At 43.4% G+C, this 25,081-nt stretch overlaps 1 protein-coding gene across 1 annotated transcript in view; it reads left to right on the top strand.

Annotated features, from left to right (window-relative positions):
- Positions 1-7,731, top strand: part of LOC131917824 (leucine-rich repeat-containing protein 37A3-like) — a 47,853-nt gene extending 40,122 nt beyond the window's left edge. The window contains exons 12-15 of the mRNA XM_059271926.1: positions 6,371-6,420; positions 7,270-7,303; positions 7,380-7,525; positions 7,602-7,731. Of these exons, the coding sequence (XP_059127909.1) occupies positions 6,371-6,420; positions 7,270-7,303; positions 7,380-7,525; positions 7,602-7,695 (324 nt within the window). The 3' untranslated portion in view covers positions 7,696-7,731. The remainder of the gene's footprint in view (positions 1-6,370; positions 6,421-7,269; positions 7,304-7,379; positions 7,526-7,601) is intronic.
- The last annotated feature ends 17,350 nt before the right edge of the window (positions 7,732-25,081 follow it).

The raw sequence follows: 25,081 nt of genomic DNA, 5'->3' as shown, positions 1-25,081 counted from the left end.
CCGGCACTCAGGAAGCCGGGGAGTGCCTCTTTCGCTGGTCTTGGGGCTAAGCTAGGGAACTGAGACCGGACTAGCTGCTCTCTTTTTCAGGAATGGAACCGTGTAGGCATTCCCTGGTTATATGGAACTTTGCAGGCGGGTTTAGGTACCTGCTAGCCGGGGAGGAGGCTGAGGGTGGGAGCCACCCAGGCCTTTGGAATTTGCCCCACATTGGGCGCCAGATATTGGTGAAATTATTATGGCCACTCCACGTAGTTAAAAGGAGATTTATTTAATGGTGTAACTTACAAGTTAAGGGATAGGTAGGTCGCGGGGTCTGGGGAAGGTGTATCGCAGTCCAGCGGTGTTCTCTGGAGCTCTGCTTGGCCCACCTTCACCGTCCAAGGTCCCGGAACCGAGTGAGTGCGCCGCCCATCCAGATCTCAGGTCTCCAGGCGCCTCCCTTGGCCCTGCCTTGTAGGTGTGACAGTTGCCAAAGTCTCAATGGGGGTTGGAACTTCCAGATCAAAGCTGGAATGGCTACCCACTACAAACCTGAGCCATTTACCCTCTGTCTACAAGTAATGTCCCTGTGTGTTCACAGGTATTCTGTCTATGCAGCAGGGCTCCTCAATGTCAGGTCATTATGTAACATTCTGATTTGGTCTCAGAGGGGTGGTGTTGATGTGAGACACCTTGGGAGCAATGGAGAGTTCTGTCAGTGAGGATGGTGGAATTTTGAGTGTAGAAAGCAGAGGATGTCCTCTGGCCACTGTAGAGACAGCACCTCCACTCCTACTGTGGTTGTGACCTCCCGGGAAATCTCTGTAAAGTCCTCCATTGCTCTTTAGTTGTGTTTACACTTCACCCTGTGCTTGCATATATTCAAAAATGTTTATGTGTTTCGATATTTTACCTGTATGCATGTCTATGCACCACTGTTGTGTAATATATTTTTCCTGGAGAGACCACACACACACACACACACACACACACACATTACTTACCCTGAAAAAGAGTCCATGACGGACCAAAGTAAAAATTGCACCAATTTGGTGAACCAGTGAGTTTTTTATTAGGGTTACTAACAGGAGCATGGGTGAGGAGTTAATTAAAAGGAGCAAGGAGAACTCTAAAAGAGCTGCATCACCAGGATCCTATTCCAACGTGGGTAACAACTCTCCAGATTCAGAAATTCTGGGGCTCTCTATACCTTCAGGGCTCTTTGCAGTTTGAGTACAGCGCCACCACTGTCACAGTCAAATGTCTCTGTCAGCAGTTTGCCGCTCAGAGTGTCCAAGGCCAGCCACTGCATCCTCTTTTGTTCTGTTGGGCAGGGGCTCTCAAGACTCTTCCATGACTTTGTTTTTTCAGACTTGCCAGTTTTTGTTCACCTCCCATTTCCTGCTTGAGGCTGGTAAGCCTTCCCCTTCCCTCCTAGAAGAAATGTCCAATCCAGAGGAGTATACCATAGAATGACTACTGTGTGCCTGATGCCCTCAGAGGCCAGAAGAGGTGATGGGATCCCCTGGAACAAGTTACAGGTGCTGGTGAGGCACTGTGTGGGTGCTGGCAATCCAGTCCAGGTCCTCTGCAAGAGCAGCCAGCACTCTTAACTGCTGAGCAGCATTCCAGTCCTTTATTTGTGTTGTCATTATTTCTTCTGCCCATTTAGAGGGTATCTGTGAGGACTGGAAGGACATAGTATTTCTCCTATAGTAGATAGTCACGGTATTCAGTGAAAGATAGACATTAAGTCAATTACCGAATGAGAAATAATAAAAATCCAATACATATTTAAAGTATCATACAGAACCAGGCTTGGTAGCCATACTCCCATAATTCTAGCACTTTAGAGACAGAGGCAGGAAGATTGGGAGTTCATAGCCACCCTCAACTACACGGTGAGTTGAAGCTAGCATGGGATACATTAAACATTGTCTAAAAAGTCCAAAGACACTAAAAAAATTATCATATAGAGAAAAGCAATGGACAGACCAGTTACTCTTTTTTTTTTTTTTTCGAGACAGGGTTTCTCTGTGTAGCTTTGCGCTTTTTCCTGGAACTCACTTGGTAGCCCAGGCTGGCCTCGAACTCACAGAGATCCGCCTGACTCTGCCTCCTGAGTGCTGGGATTAAAGGCGTGCTCAGACCAGTTACTCTTAACGTTTGTGTCTATAGGCAGGGATGTTGGGCATTAATTTTAGGTCTTGTGCAAGCTAAGTAGGTGCTCTACCACTGGGCTACCTGCCCAGACACGAAGAGTTCTGAAATGTCACTCTTTAACACTCTGGTCATTTGGGGGGACATGAATAAGTGGTACTAGAGCAGCCATCTAACTACTTAGTGGACAGCTACTAAAAGCTACTTTCCACCTTAAAGAAACAGCTGTTGCCGGGCAGCACTCGGGAGGCAGAGCCAGGCAGATCTCTGTGAGTTTGAGGCCAGCCTGGTCTGCAGAGCAAAATCCAGGACAGGCTCCAAAACTACACAGAGAAACCCTGTCTCAAAAAACAAACAAACAAAAAAAAAAAAGCAAGCAAGAAAGAGAAACATCTATCAATAAATGTAAGGGAAAAACATGATAGAGAAAATAGAAGTACTTCTAAAAATAAGCGTGTGGAGGAACAGAGCTGTCTAGTCCCAGCTCCAGAGGCAGAAGCTTTGGGTGGGTCTGCACACTGTCTTTGGCATCCTTAGGAGTGTCAGCACTGTGCCTACCGAGCACAGGACCGAGTTCTCCATTCATTGTCTGATCGAATCACAGACTCCATCAGGGAAGGTAGAGCTTATCAAGCCTCTCCTAGGATGAAAGAGCAACTTAAGGCCCAGTGGCCAAACCAAGAGTAAAGCGCCTTGTTCCCCTGATCCTGAAGCCTGCACCCGATCCTTCACACACACCACTGGTCAGTTTCACCTCCTTAGAGACCATCAGGAAGTATTGGGAGTGTGGGGGTACAATGAAACCACCCAAAGCGTTAATACATTGCATGGAAAAACCACCCAGTGGAGAAGGAAAGTGTCTAGAGAAAGCCACTCATCTACCAGCCTGTGCCTCCTTCCGTATGAGTTATGCTGTCATTATAGAGGCTTTGCCACCTCAGGGAATCCAGGCACGTTCTGGTACGGCTTTCCAGCACTTTCCTAGCACTATTTTGTCATTTGTACATGTTCCCCACACCCCAGGAGAGAAGGAGCTTGAGACAGGGTCTCCTATAGCCAGAATGACCTGGAATTCACTATGTACCTGAGGCTGTCCCTCAACTCCTGATCTTCCTGCCTCAGAATCAGAGACATGTGCCACCATGTCCAGCACCTCAGCAGATATATACATATTACCCACTATATATAACATTCATATATATATATATATATATGCACATATATATATACACACACATATATATATCCATTATATATGTGTGTGTTTGAAAGAGCGTGTGTGTGTGTGTGTGTGTGTGTGTGTGTGTGTGTGTGTGTGTACACTGGGTATTTTGCCTGTATGTATGTCTGTGCAGCGTATTTGTGCCTGGTGCCTGTGGAAGCCAAAAGAGTACTGGATCCTCTGAAACTGAAGTTACAGTTATGAGCCACCATGTGGGCACTGGGAATTGAACCTAGGTCTTTGAGCCTTTAGACTGCGGGGCCCTCCACCTCTGTTTTGGTGGTTGGCTCCCTCTTGCAGGCAGCTGCCAGGAGACGCTTTTCTGTTGGGCAGCCAGCGTGACAGATTGTGGGAACCTGCCATGTGGGTTAGCTCACAGGGCACTGGCAGCTCAAGCTCGCAGGCGGTGGTCAGGAGACGCGTCCCTGTACCACAGGCCAGTATGAGAGACATGAGACTAGGAAGCTGCTCCTGGCTCTGTTTCTGTGGGTCTAGAACCCTTTTCCAAGCCCTCTCAGGTTTTATGGATGTAGTTGTACAAAGTTTGGGTACCATTTGTTGGTGGATATTTCTTTCCCACCCACCAGTTCCCCCAAATAACTGACACGGAGACTTACTATTAATTACAAATGCTCAGTCGATAGCTCAGGCTTCTTACTAGCTAACTCTTGCATTTAAATTAACCCATATTTCTTATCTATGCTCTACCACATGGCTTGGTACCTTTTCTCAGCACTGCATGCCCATCTTGCTTCTCTCTTCACCTGCTGGTGACTCCTCTGACTCCACCCCTCTCCTTTCCACATTGTCATTTTGGCTCTCCCACATAACCTTATTCTGTTCATCTATTGGCTACTCAGCTTCTTTATTAATCACAGCGACATATATTCACACAGTGTATAGGAATATTCCATCGGACTTCTGGAAGGGAAGTCAGTGCTCCTAAGTGCTGAGCCATCTCTCCAGCCTCTCTTATATATATTTTTAATCCATCTAGAATTTATTTCATTTTTGAGGGGTATGGCTGAGTCAGGGAATATCCCTCCATGACAATAATATCTAGATTTGAAATAATTTTTATTGAATGATTGGCTCTTTCGTCACTGGTCTAAGATACATCTCTGTCTGGACACTTATTGATCCTGATGTTGTTCCTGTACCAGGACAAGAATCACACTGCTAATCAGAGTTGCTTTGTTCATTAACTGAACCCCCCCTCCCCCATTGCTGGATAACTCCTGTTGCTTTGAAGGGCAAGCTCCTGGTCTCTGATCTGTTTTTCCATGCATTGTGTAACTATTTTGAAAGTTTCCCTACCAAGTGTCAGCTGGTCTTATTTTGTTGAAAGAAAGAAAGAAAGAAAGAAAGAAAGAAAGAAAGAAAGAAAGAAAGAAAGAAAGAAAGAAAGAAGAGAGGGAGGAAGGAAAGAGAGAAGGAAGGAAGGGAGTGAGGGAGGAAGGACAGAAGAAAGGAAGGAAAGAGAGAAGGAAGGACAGAGGAAGGAAGGACAGAGGAGGGAAGGACAGAGGAAGGAAGGAAGGAAGGAAGGAAGGAAGGAAGGAAGGAAGGAAGGAAGGGAGGGAGGGAGGAAGGGAGGGAGGGAGGAAGGGAGGGAGAACAGAAGGAAGGAAGGACAGAAGGAAGAAAGGAAGGACAGAAGGAATGAAGGGAGGACAGAAGGAAGTAAGGAAGGGAGGGAGGGAGGGAAGAAGGAGGGGAGGGAGGAGGGAGGGAGGAAGGGAAGGAGGGAGGGAGGGAGGGAGAAAATGTTGAGACTGGAGAGATAGCTCAGGTTGAAACATGAAGATCAGACTTTAGAGTTAAAATTCTCAGGACCTAGGGAAATTCCAGCCAGGCACGGTGGCGTGGCAGCCACCTGTAATTCCCACTCCCAAAGGCAGATATAGGATTACCCAAGAGCAAGCTGTGTAGTGAGGCTGGTCATGTCAGTGAGCTCTGGATTTGATTAGCCCTGAATCGGGAAATGAGAGGCAGTCTCCAGCCTCCATAAGCATTCACACACATGCACACATGCACATTCACTACACATAAGCACACGGCACACACGTGAGCGCACACACACACACACACACACACACACACACACACACACACACACACACACGGAAGTGGGAAAGAGAGATTTAACAGAAAGCATGGCGTTTACCGTTGTCCTTCATTTGACAGTTGACTCCTCACCTTCACTGCCACCGCCTCCTCTTCCTCCTCCTTCCTCTTCTCTTCGGGACTAAACCGGGCCTGCCCTCCACCACTGACCTACGCCTGCCTCTGAGTGTTTGCTGTTGTTTCAGTTTGGTTTTTGTTTTCAGACAGAAACTCACTCTGTGGCCTAGACTGGCTTGTCACTTCTCATAATGTTCTCCAGAAGAACTGCAGAGTTTTCATCAGAGAATTTACTCACTCTAAGTTACATTTATTCTGAGACACTGTCCACCTCCATTGCCATCATGAACGGCATCTTGCAGTTTCTAGTTTGTCTTGAAGGTTCATGAGAATCCACTGGGCTTGGGACCCTTTTCTCTTCCAGTTTGTGACTAGCCAACAGCACTGAACCCTCTTATTCTAATGAGATGGTGATTGTCTTCAACTTTTTGGTTGTTCATTGTTTCAGATACTAACAATAATAGTTTGATTCCTTTCTCCCCAATATTTTTTGGGGGAAATGTTTATTTTCCTTATCACATTTCAGGACCTCACCAAGAGACATGTGCTTTGTAGCTGTGGGAAGAGGCATTCTGCTCTTGCTCTTCTGGTAGATACTTTGGTGAAGTTAAAGATATTTGACTTTTAGGAGTTTTTATTAGGACTTGTTGAGTTTCATGTAAAACAGTCAATACACTGTATTTTGTGCCAGCTACATGGGAGCCCCTAAGCTAGGGATTAGGAAAGAGTAGCAGGGTAGATGTTAACGGAGTAAAAGGAATGGCTAGAAATTGGAGACAGCAGTCACTGTGATAATCATGATTGTATTTTCTTCCAAAACAGGTTTATTCTCACAGAGCGACAAGAGAGGGAGATGAAGAAAAGTCCACAAGGTAAATACAAGATTAGCAATCATTCAAGGAGAACCTAAGAGCTAGCAGGGAGCGGGGCCTCGTTGGGGAACTTCAGGAAGAACATGATTTGTCTTGCCTGGCTCTCCAAAGAGGCAGATATACCCAGGCCTAGCAAGGAGGGTCCCAAGTACCACCATTTCTTTAGGGAAAGAAGGTTAGGCTGTGCCTGTTCTGCTGTTGGTAGCATCGGGAACTCACTATGTAGGCGAGGCTGGCCTCGAACTCTTGTTTCAGCCTCCCAAGTACAGGGATTATAGGTATGACCCATCATGCTCAGCCAGTCAAGCCCTTTAAACTGTTCTCATGACCCACTCGTCAGAGGCAGTCTGCAGGGTGAAATCCTGTGAGTCTGCCGGCTGTGCTGTGGACCTGGGCATTGCACTTGGAGGATAAAGCAGCTAGGCAAGCAGGAGCGGCCCCTCCCATACCTCAGCAAGTCTGCATGGGAGAGTTGGTCTGAAGGGCACTGATGGGAAAGGCTGTGGAGAACAAAAAGCTTCTGCCCTGGGTGGCTTCTTTAAAGTGATAAGTTTGTTGAAAAGGATAAGTGGAGTAAATGTCATGCTGGTGCCTTGGCTATGCTCCAGGACAAGCCACATCCAAAGATCTCCCCAGAGGCATCGTGGGGCCCTTAGAACAGACTTGGAAAGTTCCTAGAAGCCAGACATGCATGGATTTGTTCTCAAGTCCCAGTGCTGGGGTGATTTTTTGTTATTGGGAGAGCCAAGATATCCCCCAGACACACACACACACACACACACACACACACACACACACACAAATGACACAATCACCACTAACTGTCTTCTGCATGTGTTTTCTTCCAAGGGGTAAGAAATCCTACAAGGACAGTGAGAGTCAGGTAAGCCTGAGACTCGGTGCTGTGGCTGGAGAAGGCAGGGGTTAGCAGAATTAATGTCTCCCCTTCTGTTTCCTAGGAAGGATTTTTCTGGCTAAGGTGGCCACTATGGCTTAGGGATATGTATAGGCCACTGCATGACACACGCAAGAAAAACATGGCTCAGGATCTACAGGACAAGGAGTCCTCTGGAGAGGAGGAGATTTTCAATAAGAATGTACCAAGGTAAGTGTCTAGCACAAATGAGAAGCTGTGGGCAAGTTGCTGGTTTCAGAGTTTGAAAGCCTTGTTGCTCTTGCAGGGAGGGCAAGGAAGACGTGGTGGTGATTCAGACGCGAACGTTGACCACGGACGCAGAAGAGAGTGAAGCAGCCGAGGCCGAAACCACAGAATGACCTGCTAGCCTTTACTAATAAATTATTTTTTGTAGATTCGTGAGTGTCAAAGGCCTTTGTACTCCAGCAAACGAAAACTGATGCACAGTGAGTGTGTGGGTGGGCCAACAAGACGCTCATCATTGAGAGCAGTGGCCATGCAGGCCTTGTGACCCACGCTTGATCCAGAATCCAAGTTTAAAAAAAGGCTGCATGGGGTGGCAAGCATCTGTAACCGAAGCACTCCTGTGGCAACATAGGAGGTGAAGACAGGAGAGTCACTTGGAAACCCACAAGCCAGCTAGCCTAGAGAACCCAGCCAAAACAGTAAGAGAGACCCTGCCCCAACAGGCGGTAGGTCAAAACCGGCTCCCAAATAGTGTCCTGTTGTCCTGCGTTCCACATGATTGTCATGGCATGCATGAAACCCCTCTCTCTCTCTCTCTCTCTCTCTCTCTCTCTCTCTCTCTCTCTCTCTCACACACACACACACACACACACACACACACACACACACAAAAAAAACTTTTAAAATAGAGAATGTGCCTACTGATCACAGAAATGCTGCCGTCCTGGTGATAAGAAGACTGGTCCCAGTCAGGGATGGTCAGCAGCCTTGGTCCCCAGAGGAGCAAGGTGCCTGGGGAACCACGGGCCTGTGTGGCTGGCCATGGCTCCATGCAGAGCGAGTGGCTCTCTAGCCCAGCTGCTCAGTTAGCTGACTGCGAAGGAGGCGCCTCCCGAAAACTCCTTCCTGAGCACGGATATCGGATATCGGGTGTTTGTGTGTTGACGTCAGTAAGAAACTTAAAGCCCAAGAATGCAGAGCGTGAAGATGCGGGAAGCGGTGGAGGTTACACCCACCGCTGCGCCTTAGGAACGGTGTGTAGACTCAGTGCCAAGGCCTGGGCTGGGCCGTAACAGCCTATGCCGGTTAACCCAACAATCCACCGCGGCAGCATTGTTTACACTGTCTTCTGCTAGGTGTGGTTGGACAGGCCTGTAATCTCAGTACTTGGGAGATCCAGGCAGGATGACTCCTGCAACTTCAAGGTCAGTCTGGGCTACATAGCAAGGTCCAGGCCTCTTTGCACTACATAGTGACACCCTGATTTGAAAAAAAAAAAAAAAAAAAAACCCAAAAAACCCACAGGACTTGGAATGTAAGCAGAATGTAGCCTGCTCAAATACCCTCGACCACACATCATAATAACCTATTAGACCTTTACAGCCTAAGGCCTCTCAACACCTTGCCCTGCTACAGAGAATAGGGATATGGAGACACACAAACCTTGCTGTGGACAAAAGCCAGCATCCATATGGAAGGTGATGGCCACTCTTCCCAAGGATCAGCGGTGGGCAGGCACAGTACTGGGCAGTTTAGTTACAATGTTATCACAGGGACAGGAACCCCTAAGCCAACTCCAATGCTATACTTAAGGGGCAGAGGTACTGACCTTGATAATAGTGTTAGAAACAGAAAGCAGTTGACAGAAAAGCAGGACTAGAGGAGCCTCTACTCCTGGACTTCTCAAAGCCTGGGCCAGTCTTTCCACACAGCCACTCAACAGCACATTGCTCTTTTCTCAACAAGATTTGAGATGTTATTCTCCACCCCAGAACTGGCAAAGCAAGCACCTTCTGTATCCTTTTGTTTTTTATTATTATTTATTTTGGTTTTTAGAGACAGGGTCTCACTCGGTAGCTCTTACTGTCCTGGAACTCACTCTGCAGACCAGGCTGGCCTCAAATTCACAGAGATCCGCCTGCCTCTGCCTCCCGAGTGCTGGGATTAAAGGCATGTGTGACTGTGCCAGGTTTCCATATCCTTTAGCAGATGAGGGAAACGGTGTCAGAAGTCAAGAGCTGCAGGCTCTTGCTTGGATCCTCTATTCTTATTTCTTAGGTGTCCACGTCCCTCTTATCATCCCTCCTCCTCTGGCCCTCACATTGTCGTTCTCCTGGGAAGGAAATGTCGCTGCACCTGACCCTCTGGGCCATCAGAAGCATCGCTCATAAGGCCCCAAGTGAAGTGGGAAGAATGAAAGGCAGGGAGAACAGAGCAGCCCTCAGACAAGAGGAGCTCTGGCCTTCTGTGTTTAAGAATTTATGGTTATCTAGAAATTGCCATCGTTCAGATAGAGTGTTACCAGAGTTGTTAGGGTCTAAGCCTATGTCCTAAAAACTCAATACAAGCTAGGCTTGGAAGGCAGATAGAGGAAACAGTCATGAAAAGAAGAGAAAGATTTATTCAATGTGGCCACACTGGGAAGTGGAACTCCAGGTCCAGTGATCCTCCTCGAGTTCATCTTTTTGGTCCTGGCGTAAAGTTTAGGTTCAAATAGAGGGCAAGAAGTGTGCATTACTAAGCAGCCCTGTTCACAATGTGGCTCCGCCCACCGTCTTATCGATGTTCCATCTCTCTGGCTGACGCCAGGCTTCAGCTTTGTCCTTTTCCCATCACTAGATTCTGGGGAAATTTCAATTTCTTGGAAATCACTATTTCAATAATGTCCTAGTTAGTGTTACTATTGCTGTGATAAAACACCATGACCAAAAGTTAGTTGGGAGAAAAGGTGTTTATTTGGCGTAAGCTTCCACATCAGTGTTTCATCACTGAAGAAAGTCAGGACCAGAACTCAAGCAGGGCAAGAATCTGGAGGCAAAAGCTGATGCAGAGGCCACGGAGGAGTGTGCTTATTGGCTTACTCCCCATAGCTTGCTCAGCCTGCTTTCTTATAGAACCCAGGCCCACCAACCCTGGGATAGCACCACCCACAATGAGTTGGGCCCTCTCCTGTCAATCACTAAGAAAGTGGCCTACAGGTTTGCCTATAACCCGGTTTTATGGAGGCATTTTCCCAGTCGAGGCTCCCTCCTCTCTGATGACTCGAGCTTGTGTCAGGTTGACATAAAACTAGCCAGCACAACTAGGCTGGTATCGCAAGTGAGGAAAACAATATCTTCATCTCTGTGAGGATAATTATAAAAGCAGGGAACTTTAAAATGGTTCCATCTACAACCCAAATCTTTGCCCAAATTTCAGGAAAACAAACACCACCAAGAAATAATTTATTTCTTTTCTTTCTGTAAGTATTCTCCATTCTAGGAGTTAGGGTTCATGGGAGCAGAGAAGGCCATGTGCAGATAAGGACAGGGACAACAGCGTGGCTCTCAATCTTGCCCCTCTCAGGGTTTGCTGAGCCAGACAGAAGGTAAGAGAGCGAATGAATCCTCTTCTAGCTCACTCATGTAAATTAATCTCCCCAAGCTCATCTGACTGCACCCCCTTCCCTAGCCTACAGGAATGGGAAGGGACATAGGCAGGCATCCAGGCCTATGTTCCTACAGAGAATAAGTGCATAGAAGGCAGCCATAGACATCCAGGTGGCAGCAGGCATAGGTATGACCTGGGCTGATATTTACACACACACGCACACACGCACACACACACACGCCCGCACGCACACGCACACGCACACACACACACGCACACGCCCGCACGCACGCACGCACACGCACACGCACACACGCGCGCGCGCGCGCGCACACACACACACACACACACACACACACACGAGCTGATCATGCTGTCTTTTTTCTATAGCCATCCTCCTATCTAGCAAGAGAGGATGGGCAGACCATCCATCATGCACTTCCTCCATGCCCATTATTACCAGTGGAAGAGGGTCAAAAGGTGGAGGGGGCATGACTGTACTGCCTCCCCTGCCCCTTCAGGGGCTCACTGTTCTTGGGGAAACCAAGCTGCTCATGCCATGCCATGACTTCTCTCCCATCCGTCACTCTCACAGTCCCCCCTCCTCTACCTGCATCTCCTCTCCCTGCTAAGATGGTAGAGACTAGACAGAGGCACTGTGCTTGGTTGCAGTCCCATCTTCCAGGGACAGAGGAAAAATGCCTAGCTTGAAGTTACACCAGAACTTTGGGCTTAATCAAATTAAACCACCCCCATGTGAAATTTTCCTCATCTAGGGAGACGGTCCTACTAGACTCAGCTATTCCTAGAATTGAGACAAAAACAGGATAGAGACAAAATGCCTAAATTTCACCATACTTTTTCATTATCTTACAGACCCAAAAGGGAAGTTCATTCTTTTTAACAAAAGCAGTTTCTAAGCACCTGTATTCATCAGGGTTTTCTAGAGGAACAGAACTGATGGACTTGATATATATGTTGAAAGGGAATTACGTTGGCTTCCATAGGATCATCTGGGTAGTTCAATGGGGAAAGGCGAGGCCCTGGCTTTCATCTCCCTCTGCTCCCCAAGTGTGGATGCAGTACGACCAGCTGCCTCATGTTTCTCCCACCACCACCTCCCACCAGGAGGACTGTTTCCAGGAACTTCTTCAGGCCATACTATGCTGTCATTGTGACTTTATATATAATATTGCTGGGCTGGTGGTTTGGCTCAGTGGGTCAAAACACTTGCCACCAAACTGAACAATCCCCAGGACCCACAGGGTGGAAGGAGACAACTGACTCCCGCAAGTTGTCCTCTAATATCCACACACGTACGAAGGAACAAGTGTGCCCACACAAACATATACACAATATGCAGTTAAAGAAAATACAAAGCTTGTGTTTGGCGGCTCTAAATCACCCAGCAAAAGTGATACCTGTGACTAAAGGTGCTAGAATTTCTCTGCTAATTATATCTCTGATGGTAACATTCTTAAATTGTACAAAGAAAGAACTAAAAGATGTGTTTGAGCTATTAATATCTCCAGATTGTGATGTTGTGGTTCAGACAATGGAGAGACCAGCTCCCTGAGCCTCAAAGACAATTCAGTTGACACCAAACACAGGAACTCCATCATCAAGATGGCTCTAAGATCAAGTATCAGAAGGTTCAAAACGTGCTACTGTGAGCCAAGAGCTCAGCCTTGTGTGGTGATTGAGACCCCATTCTTACAGAAGGGTCTGCCACTCTGCTCAGTGACTATCTCATCATGAGCTAGATATACAAATTTTGTCCACACTGTTGGCTGCAGAGGGAAATATGACCATCAGCCCCACTGAAAGAGCCTGTATAAGTCAACTGAGGCTAGTTGTGACATATGCTGGGATGAAATCTTATATTGCAATACAGGTCTTCATAGCCAATGAGCTGTCCTGTTTCATGCTACTATGCTTCTGGGAGCTGGAACAGAAGCAGCTTTATTCCAACAGATTATAAAGAGTCATGAGGAAAACACAGTGCCCCTTACCTCAAGGCTTCACAGCTTGAAGGGCATGAAGAAATATCATCAGGAAAATTTCTGAATCTACATAAGGTTACAAATATGTGGAAACAAAAGATTGATGGAACACAGGGGTTACAAGTTGAACAAAGAATCTTCGACATTGTCAGATAGAGGTAGAAGATGCTCTTCAGCAGTGACCAAACAGTGAGTCCACAGAAGCAACTGAGCAAGTATGGAGAGCCTGCTTGCAAGGAAAAGGCTAGAAAACACATGCCCAAAAAACAGCAAAGACCATCAGACACCAGTGAGTGATGGGGTGGGGGGCAGTGAGAAGAGGTGAGAAGGGTGACCCCCAAAGATGTGGGGCTGGAGCTGGATCAGCTGAGTTCAGTAAAGCCATGGCCCAAATTGATACGGCCCTCAGTCTTCCTGTTGCTGAGCCTGGTAGCTCAAAGACTGTTGAAACAGTTCATTCAGGGATAACAAAAGAAGTCAGGCAAAGACAACTCCAGCTGCTGAGAAGTGCCTTAGTTCTGACCAAATGAAAGTCCTGACAAGCCAACTTGATCCATGCTTCTATGTTGAGAGAATTGATCCTAAACTCCTCAGCTAAAGATTGACCTAATGCTGCAGAATATTTGATCACACTGTGAACTTGGAGATTGCATTATTTACTGGAAAACCTTGAGCTGTGCTGTGGCTCAGCCCTAGCATACACCTTTAATCCAAGATCTTTCTGCTTGAATATTGTAAACAGGATTAAATAAAATCAACCACAGGTCAAGAGGCAGAGCAAGCAACCAGTTGACAGGAAAAAGCCATAGAGAGTGACAGGAAATCAGAAGATGGAGAGATTCACAGGACACAGAAGAAAGGGACATTTGATTGGGAGAGTTTTGTTTGAGACAGCACAGGAGAATGCTCTCTTGCTGATGTGTCAGCTGAGGAGGAAGGTCAGCTGGGAGCTTTCTCTGCCTCTCTGAACTTACATGTTTTCACCTCAACATCTGGCTCCCAAGTCTTTATTGGTAAAATCAAATGATTGAAATTTAGTCAAAAACATTAGGTGCTCTGACGTGTGGCACTTCCACACAGAGAATCACGCCAACCGCAGACAGACAGAGAAGAAACAGATTTGGTAAGACACCTGGGAAGTCCTCAAGGAGTTAAGTAATATTAAAAGTAAAAATCTTTCCCACATTAAGAATGAGAAATATCATAATAGAGGACATTAGGACCCTGTAGAGTGCTACTTTAAATGGCTTGAAAATAGAAGCAGAAAATAAAAAGATAAATGACTTAACTGAGATTGACATAATATCAATTATAATCACTATCAGTCTGGTAACATATTTTACCCTTAATAGCCATAGTGGGGTTTTTTGTGCCAAATATGAAAAGTGGATTGATAAGATATAATCCTTAGAAAGGCATATAAATGAAAATGAGAAAAATACACAGGCACAGAGGAATTTAGACAAGAACCTACCATGCCACCACATGATGAAACTGAAGAGAATAGCCCAAGGTTGTTAAGAAACCAACTTTAGTTTATCCAGTCACCACACAAGAACTACAAGGGGACTATAGGCACCCTTAAGGTTATCAAGAAGTTAAATGAAATCCTATAGAAATACTAGATTTGAGGAGATTTAAGGAAATGGTCATTTTATATGGTGTGCATTCATCCCATGTGAAGTAGATGTTAAAGTTGTACTAAACTCAGAACAGAATTATCCCCCAAGACTGGAAAGACTTGGCAACAGCAATATTGAAAACTGGTCCTCAGTTACAGTGGCGAACATGGTAGAAAGAGGAAGCTAAAGCCATAGAAAAATGAAATAGGGCTAGAGGTATTAATATTTGCCAAGATCAGTTTTTAGGTGAAGGCCAATATGCAGAGTTGCAAAGGCAGCTTGGATTTGATGATCACACCTTGGTGTTATGTCATTTAGCACTTTAAATGCTTGGGACAAGGCTGAAGAATCAGGAAAGAGGTCTGAGTCATTTACTAAAATTATACAAGGTTCAAAAGAAGCCTTCACTGATTTTCTTTTTGCAAAGATTGATTCATCTGTAAATAGAATAGTATCATATTCATAAGTCAGACAAGTATTATTTGAATCTTTAGCTTTTGAAAATGCTAATTCAGAATGCAAAAGGGTGATTATGCCTTTAAAGCAAGATCAGCACCAACAGATGAATGGATTAGAAATACTGTTGATATTGGATCTCACATTTATCATACTACTCTGATAGAAGTAATTTCTAAAAATTTTAAGAAAAATTAAAATACCAGATGTTCTAATTGTGGCAAACAAGGTCATTTGAAAAGGGATTGTAGGCAAGGCATTCCTGGAAACAATGTTTTTTTTTTTTCTAGAGATAATCTAAAAAGAAGGTCCCAGGAGTTTGCAGAGGTGTAACAAAGGCCAGCATTGAACTAATAAATGCAAATAGATCAACAAGGGATAGGCAAGGTAACCCTTTGCCATAGGAAATGCCATAAGGGGCCTCCCACAGACCCTGATATCAAATTCAATGCAATCATTCCCTGTCATTGTTGAAGAAACTCATCTACAGAGCAATTAAAAGGCTTAATGCCTATTGTTAAAAACAACACTGCTTTGGATGTAATAAAGGATAGAATAGCGTCAGTAAATAAAGCAAAAAATTCAGGAGATACTAGAAAACAAGTATTTCGGCAAACTGCTATAAATGATCAGAGACCAAAGCTAAAACTACAAATAACATTGAAATTGAAGGATTATTAGACATAGGAACAGATGTAACAATAATTTCACCAAAATCATGTCACCCATATTAGCCTCTTTGGGAGGTAAGTATTCAGCTTCTAGGAATTGGAATTTTATCTCAGGTAAAACAAAGTGCAAGGTGGGTTGTTCGAGAGTATAGGGCCAGAAGACAAATGGGAAAATTAAATGTGGCTAATATAGCCATGAATTTATGGGGACATGATTTGTTGCAGCAATGGAAAACACAGATTAACATTCCTCAAATCTCAGAAACAAATCATAAAATAAAGAATGCTTTTGAGAAAAATATTAAAAGGTATTACCAAGAACAGTCATGGACTGTTCAGGTTGTATATAAGCAGGACACAATAGTGGTTGGTCTTTTAAAGGTACCAACTTCCCTACCATCAAAGTAGTTAACTGATAAAACCTATGTTGGTGGAACAATAGCTTTTGACATCAGAAAAAATGGCAGGCACTAGAACAGCTGGTACAGGAGCAGCTAAATGCTCAACATATTAAAGAATCAACCAGTCCTTGGAATTCTCCTATATTTGTTATTAAAAAGAAATCTGGAAAATAGATAATGATAACAGATCTGAGAACTATAAATAAGGTGAATTATCCAATGGACTCTTTAATAGCCTAAAGTCCCCTTGCCTTCTCTATTACCTAAAGGACAGTCTATTATAGTGATTGATTCAAAGGACTGCTTTTTTACTATACCTTTACAAGAACATGATAGAGAAAAATTTGCCTTCACAGTGCCTTCTTATAATTATTCCCAGCCTGTTAAAAGATACCATTGTACCACTGGAAAATTCTTTCACCAGGAATGTTAAACAGCCCCCACCTTATGTCAATATTTTGTACAACAGCTGTTAGAAATAATTCATAAACAATTTCCTCAATCTAAAATCTATATAGATAATGTTAGGCCGGGTGGTGGTGGTGCACACCTTTAATCCCAGCACTCAGGAGGCAGAGCTAGGCAGATCACTGTGAGTTTGAGGCCAGCCTGGTCTACAGAGCAAAATCTAAGACAGGCACCAAAACTACACAGAGAAACTCTGTCTCAAAAAAACACAAAACAAAACAAAAAAACTACATGGATGATATCTTACTGGCTGATTCAGATGCAGATACCTTAGAAAAAAATGTTTGATAAAATAAAGAGAATTTTGTCTTGCTGGGGATTACAAATTGCTCCTGAAAAAATATACAAAGAGGAAATTCTATCAATTATCTAGGATATAAGATAGGTTTATAGAAAATTTAACCACAAAAAAATACAAATCAGAAGAGATTAATTACAAACTATTAATGATTTTCAAAAATTGTTGGGAGATATTAACTGGTTATGACCCATAATTGGATTAACTACTCAAGAGATAAGTAATTTATTTCAAACTTTATAAGGTGATAAGGACTTAAATAGTCCAAGAAAATTATCAGCTGAGGCTGAGAGAGAATTGGCTCTGATAGAAAAGAAATTACAGGATGCACACATGGATCACTTGGATCCAAAGCATGATTGTATTTTAGTCATTTTGCCATCTACTCAATCTCCCACAGGAATTCTGATTCAGAGAAAAGATAAAATCTTAGAATGGATATTTTTAGCACATAAACAGCGTAAAAAAAATTAAAGACTTATGTAGAAAAGGTTTCTAAATTGATTTTGAAAGGAAAAATGAGACTTTGTCAATGAGCAAGAACAGACCCAGCAGAAATTGTGGTATCTTTTACTAACGCTGAAATTTTGTCTTTATGGGCAGAAAACAAACATTGGCAAAGAGCTTGCAGTAATTTTTTGGGAGAGATTAACAAATATCCCAAAAGCCAGACAGACACTTCAATTTATAAAAAGAACTAATTGGATTCTCCCTCATATAGTAAAGGAACAACAATTTCTGGAGCCCTTACATTCTATACTGATGCAAATAAATCAGGGAAGGCAGGTTATAAGTCAAGAAAAATAAGTAAAGTGGCTCAAAGCCTTTATGATTCAGTTAAAAAAATCAGAGCTAAATGTCATTCTTATGGTATTATTAGATTTTCCTGAATCTTTTAATATAGTTACTGAACTCTCAATGTGCAGAAAGAATTATTTTACATATTGAAACCACTGAACTTATTCTAGATGATTCAGAATTAACTTTGCTATTTATTCAACTACAAGTAGTCAGAAATAGAAATCATTCATTGTATATAATACATATCAGATCCCATATGGGTCTACCAGGCCCTCTAGCATAAGGCAATGGTGAAATTGATCAGCTATTAATAGGAAATGTGCTAGAAGACTCAGGATTTTATAAGAAACACCATGTTAACAGCAAAAATTTGAAGAAAGATTTTTCTACTACTTGGCAACAAGCCAAGGAAATTATAAGGAAATGTCCTACTTGTTCTTTGTATAATCAAACTCTAGTACCTTCAGGAAGTAACCCAAAAGGTACCCAAAGAAATGAAATTTGAAAATGGATGTGTTTCATTTTGCAGAGTTTGGAAAATTGAAGTATGTGCATCATACCATAGATACAAATTCAGGATTTCAATGGGCAACTGCTTTAAGTTCTAGAAAAGCTGACTCCATAATTACACATTTATTAGAAGTTATGATTATTATGGGGATACCTGTACAAATTCATTCTGATAATGCCCCAGCATATGTCTCAAGTAAAATGAAACAGTTTCTTGCATATTACAACATAAAGCATATTACAGGTATACCACACAATTCCACAGAACAAGTTGTTATAGAAAGATCTAATTTCACTTTAAAAGATATGCTTAATAAACAGAAAGGGATAATAAAGACCCCAAGAGATAGATTACACAGTGCTTTATTTAAATTTTTTAAATGCTAATGAGATAGGAACAACTACTGTGAAGAGACATTGGATAGTAGGGAAAAAACTGCTGAATTAAATCAGCCTGTATATTTTAAGGACCTCATAGAGATCTTTAATTTTTTTTTATTCCATTCCAATAATTTTTTTAATATTCCATTGACCTCAGAATGAAAACCAGGAAATGTGTTACATTGGGGAAGAGATTTTGCCTTTGTTTCCACAGAAGAAAAGCTGTGGATACCATCAAGATTGGTAAAGATCAGATTCAAACAGGAGAGGCCTCCTGAATAAGGAGAGGCTATAGTTCAGACTGCTTAGTCAATCAGTTCAAACTAACTTATAAAGACTAACCAATGCCTTTGATCAGGCATGAAAACATAAAAATAATATTTTTGAATGATAATTTACCAAAGGCATACTTGCCTTACTGGCATGAAATGAAAAATGTGTTCTCTTAAACCACATGTCTTTCTTCCATGTTAGAATGTTAGACTGTAGATTGCCACATGACCCACACCATCTTGGATATCAGCTTTTGAGTTTTCTTCTTAAATAAAAAGGATATTTTTGTTGTTTGGTATTAAAAACACAGTTAAGAGATTTAAAATATTTTAAGTAAATTAAAAGGGATACTATAGTTGAAACTTGTTTTCTACATCTCTAAGAGAGTGATTTGGAGCTGAGATAAAATATTTGAGCAGGGCAATGGTAGTCCATGCCTTTAATCACAGCAGAGACAGGGGCACCTCTATAATTAGTTGTTTTCTGAATTCTAGAGTCATAGTGAACAAGGCGGTGGTGCACACCTTTGATCCCACCACCCAAGGACAAAACTCAGACACAGCTCCTAATTGGTGTATTTGCACATTAGAGAAATCACATACCATATGTACAGATTATTACAAAACCCTCTACTCTACAGGGTTACTAGAAAGGGAACTAATTTCCCAATAGGGACAGGAACAAAGAGCAGCTTTTGTGACTGCCAGTTAGCTCTTCTCCGGGCATGCAACCCTGACCGATATCGAACCAGATGATACCTTAATTGTAGATATCATATTAAATGGGGAATTGGCAACTGGGGACTCTTCATAAAGCAAAAGGGAGCCCACAAACACTTGCCTATTGGCTTCTATTGCAAATAGTTTCCATATACGGAGAATATTCCCTCTTCGAGAAACAAATCTGGACATTTTAAGCTGCATGGAGAACTCTATACTCAGTCATTGCCAACCACCCTATGGTCATAAGGGCGCCTCTTAAAATGATGGATTGGATATGTTCAAAGGCAGAGTCCTTGCGGGCTCAGCCATGGAAGGAAGGTATTACAGTGGAATTGGTACCTGTCTGAATTCCTTCGTTACCAAAGGGGTCTGTGCCTTCCTGCACTGAGGAAATAGCTCAGTTGCCCATAATCTCCATCCCTAAACTCCCTCCCCCCTCCCCCAAAAGAGGCACCTATTGAACTATGAGGACTAACATAATGGTCACAACATTTGGCTAATGCATGGTTTACTGGTGCTCCATCAACCACTGATGAACCAGAACTAATGGGAACAGCAGCCTACAGACCAGGGGATAGAATGGTCAATACTGAGGAAGGAACCCCAAAATTAGTACAGCACTATTGGCTATAAGACAAACAACAAGGAAAAGCTCTATCTTCTCCAGTTCATGGTGCATGTGCAGTGGTACAGCTATGTGGTCATCAAAATGGAAAACCACTAACTGGCAGACAATTGGCAAAGATATCTGGTCATGGGAGGCACGAGTGCAAATGGCAAAACCTAACAAAGACAAATTTTATGTCGCTCATACAGGCAAGACAGACAAAACATCTGAAAATAATGAAACAGTGGACAAATTGGCATCATGTTTAATTAAGACTAGAATATTAAAATTTGTCAGAGAACAAATTCAGAATAAATCAGCAAGAATGGTAGATTACACATTTGAAAAACTTGAAAGTTTACCCATAACACTAAAAAATAAGGGGAAATGGGAGAACCAAATTAAACCAGGACAATCCTATGAGAATAACTACTATAAGGAATCCATAGCGAGGTGGTGATTCACACCTTTGATCCCAGCACTTGAGAGACAGAGGTGGGCGCATTAAAATTACAATGATTTAAATTTATAAGCCTTTTTCAAAAGACAGGCTAAAATGCAAAGTGAATGTCCTTTGTGATCTAAAAATAAATACACTTAAACCTTGAATTTAAATATAAAAGAGAAAGGGGAATATTTACCCACACATACTAAGATATATTTGGTTTCAAAATTTCAAAAGAATTTTTTTTAATTGAAAGATATTTTTTTCTGTTGCCAAAAAAAGTTTTGCCCTAGGAAAGATATATAACCTGCCAAAAAGGAACCCCGCAGAGTTAGGGTTGGCACAGGGTTTTGTTTTTCTCTCTCCCAGAGACTAAAAGCATCCAACTAAGGAATCTAGAGACCACTGGACAAGTGAGGCATCAGAAGAAGAAGAAGAAGAAGAAGAAGAAGAAGAAGAAGAAGAAGAAGAAGAAGAAGAAGAAGAAGAAGAAGAAGAACGGATCATCAAGAGAAAATGTCCCAGAAAAAAGAATAAATTGGCCAAGTGGTATCACCCACCTCCAGTGTTCCATCTAGCCAGGGTTGCCACTAAGCTGACAAACACCACCCAAAGATCAGCTTTGGACTACAAACTGCTCAGCACATTCCAATTGCTGAGTTCATATGAGACTGACACAGACATTTTACAGAACTTTGAACTCAGAAATACTTAATCCTGAAACTACTAAGTGCAACCAAGAGGGACATTGTAGAAAGCTTGGCAGAAATAGCTTCATTATTGTAAGTAATGTTACTGTGTTAGAATTAAAACCTTTCCTTTTTATTCAACAAAAAAGTGTTGCAGGATATTTGATCACACTATGACCCCCGAGATTATGTTATTTACTGGAAAAACTTGTTTCTAGTTGTGATGTGGCTCAGCCCTAGCACATACTTTTAATCCAAGAGCTTTCTGCTTGAATATTGTAAACAGGATTAAATAAAATCAACCACAAGTCAAGAAGCGAAGCAAGCAACCATTTGACAGGAAAAAGCCATAGAAAGTGGCTGGAAGTCAAGAGAGAGACTCGCAAGAAGTAGAGAAGAGAGGGACATCCGGTTGGAGGAGTTTTTGAGACAGTGTAGAAGAAAGCTCTCTTTCTGGGACAATGGCGGAGGAGGAAGCAGCTGGGTGCTTTCTCTGCCTCTCTGAGCTAACAGGCTTTCACCCCAACATCTGGCTCCTGAGTCTTTGTTGATAAAATAAAAGAATGCCAGAGACTTAGCTAAAAACAATTAACAACTGCACTCAGGCCCATTCTGTTGCAAGCCTAAGAGAAACATCCTGAACCTGCACAGTCTTCTACATCCATGGAATCAAGTGGTTACGCTGAATTCTGGCGCCAGTTTGGAATAAAAGGAAGCACCAGCATACCGTCTTTTCAGTAAAGTCATTCTATACAAAGACTTAAGAAAGAAAAGAAAAAAATGAGGAATGTCAGGACAAGAAGCAACTAGGTTTCAGGAGTTTTGGAGTCACAGAGCAGGATTTACAAGTCTCTCCAGCACCAGCTCCCTCCGAGGCCAGAATTCTTCACATCCTTTTAGATGCCCTTCAATCCCCGTGTCAATAAATTTAGAAAAACAAAACAAGTGACAACCTATCTTCACCCACCCTCAGCAAGTCCACCATTCAGCCTTCTAGGCCAAGACTCTCCATGAGTGCTCCAAACAGGCACAAAATCGAGAGAGCCCCCAAGTCCAGGAAAGAACAAATCCTGGAAGTGTGAAAAACCTGCCAAGACATTCAGCTACCGGAGCTTGACTGGCGAAGGTTTGTATTAGGAAGTTATTCAAATGGCTTGGGAAAATGATGGGGCTGGACTCCATCCAGGTAGAGGAGGCAGCAGCCCACCTGGAGGGATGCTGAGGATCTCCACTGTGCAAGTGGATGGAAAGGCATCACTCGGGGGTGTCCTGCCAGCGATGCCAAGGAGATCTGCGTCAGCACAAGCGCACCTGATGCCTGCTCAGACCATGAGCGACCCAATGACCGGCCAGATATTGAAGGTTGAGAAGACAGAAAAGAAACTACAGAACCATCCTCCTGTTCTCACCAAAGCCCCAGGTCCAGGTTGACTTATCAACAGGGCTTCATCCCTCTAAGAAGGACTGCCTCTCCTGGCAGAACACCAGACCTACCACGTGCACCAGAGAGAGAACCCAGATTTCTGGACTGCATTCGGCTAGCACTGCATACTCTTCAGCACCATGAACGCACATAGCAGCACGGGGTGACTCCAGGCACCCAACCCCCCTTCGTTCCCCACTTCCACAACGCCTGATAAAGGATTACTCCTGCCAGGATTGGTCCTCATTACCCAATTTGTTTTTAAATTCCTATTATGTGTTACATGTAAATGTCATATCAGACACAAAGGACAAAAGATAAAACCACCAGATGACTAGCAGACCTGATATGATCCAGGGATTTAGGCCTTACCAACTATTTCTCTTTCTTGAAGCCTGCTTTCCTGCCTGCTCAAGCTCATTAATACCAGATCCTAGGAATGAGCCTTTCAATCACTGTGGAGTGTTAGACAACACTTGATCTCTTCATGCACGAAACGTGAAGCTTGACCAACAGGGGTGATGGCGAACGAAGTTTCCACAGGAAGAAACTGCACCTGTGTTAAATCAGCTACACAGCTGACTGACTGACTGTGAGATGCTAAGATGTTACAAGCGGGGAGACAAAGAATACCTCGGACTGTCTTTGGTCCTTTAAATAGTTGTTTAGTGCCCACCTCTGCCTGTGACCTGACATTCTTGTGACCGCTACCATCCTTTCGTGTCGATGTGTGTTTTGAATGAGAAATGTCCTCCAAAATGGATTTCAACACATGGTCCCCATTTGGAGGTGCTGCTTGGGAGGGTGGGGTGGGGGTATGGAGCCTTTGGGAGGCGCAGCCTCGCTGGAGGAAGCACATCACTCACTGGACGTGGACTAAAGGCTTTGTAGCCCCGCCCCCACTTCCTGCTTGTGTTCTCTGCTTTCCATGTGTGGCTGAGACTTGATCTCTCAGCTTCCTATTCCTGCCGCCAAGCCTTCCCCACCATCATTGATTAACCTTCTAGAATCAAAATAAATCATTCTTCTACAAGTTGCTTTTGATCAGCAACAGCAAAGTGACTAATACAGAAGAAAAATCTGGAAAGTTCCAACACAATATCAAAAATGTCCTCAAAGGAGACAACTGAACTTGGCCAAAATCTGTTAACCTCAGAAACCTAGATACTGGTAGTACCAGTGCTCCTTTCCTGGAATGCCTGCCCTACCTCTGCTTCTGTTACTTATCCTTGCCTCCCCTTCTCAATAAGCATACACAGGTTTTTCTCTTCCAGAATCCAATCTGATTATACATAGTTTCTGACAACCACTGCTACCAGATTCATCAAGGAAGAACACTACAGTAATAGTTTCCAAATATGATGCCTTTTTGCCTGAGGAATTTCATAGACAGTTCCCAATGGAGACTTCACAACCTTAGGAAAGACTAGGAGAGACTGTGTCTGCCCCACTCAGCTCTATGACCCTATCCAGTAGCTCCAAGAAGACTGAATATCTTCCTTCAGGAGCAGACAGGCGCAGGAATAGCTTAGCAACCTAGGAATCCGCTGGGCTTGGACTATAGAGACATGCTCACTAACAAGAGACTAGTGCCGTAGGGCCCTCGCCTGCACCAAGCCGCATACACAGCACACTTCAAACAGTGGAGTGCTACTCTTTCCTCGTTCCACCTTAGTAACTCTTTTGTGGCCAAATTTCATTCAAATGTATTCTAGAACATACTTAGCTATGAGAAGTAGGGGGCCAATCCAGCCTGAACTGATTCTGGGTGTATGCCCAGCAAGGCAAACTCTGTCCTTCGAGGTTTTAGGGAAAATCTCATATTTACTGTCTTATATCTATACATAATTGGCATGCACATGATTCCAATCAGATGCACCATGGAAAAGAATGTTTGAACCAAGCAAAGACTTACATAATCCAAGCCTATCAGTCAAAACAGAAAGTCCACCCACAACCCACCACTAACAACCAACTCTGCTGCCCCTCAAACCCATGAAAGGAAGCTGCAAGTAGTGAGCGTTTTACAACATGAGAGTCACGAAGTCCACAGCTCACTGTATGATCGTATTGTCTCTGAATAAGATCTCCTTGCCACTTTGCAATCTGTGTGTGCCTGAATTCTTTACACGAGATGCCAGGAGTCCAGAAACATTAATCCAGGCAGAGACCTCCAGCACTGTTTCTACTACTCATTTCAGCTGTAAGAAGCCAGATGGAGAGTAAACCGTAGCTCATCTCCATACAATTTTAAGGTCTCAACTCTTTTTTTTTAATTGCACTGATGTATTTCATTGTATACGTGTGTGCACATGTATAGATGTGCGTGCCACAGAAGATTTGGAATGGACATGCAGGGGTCAGTTCCCTCCTTCCACCATGTGGGACTGAACTTGGTCATCAGGCTTGGCGGCAAGTGC

This window comes from Peromyscus eremicus, chromosome 8a (assembly GCF_949786415.1).
Source record: "Peromyscus eremicus chromosome 8a, PerEre_H2_v1, whole genome shotgun sequence".
NCBI lineage: Eukaryota > Metazoa > Chordata > Mammalia > Rodentia > Cricetidae > Peromyscus > Peromyscus eremicus.
This window is presented reverse-complemented; position numbering and strand designations above follow the sequence as displayed.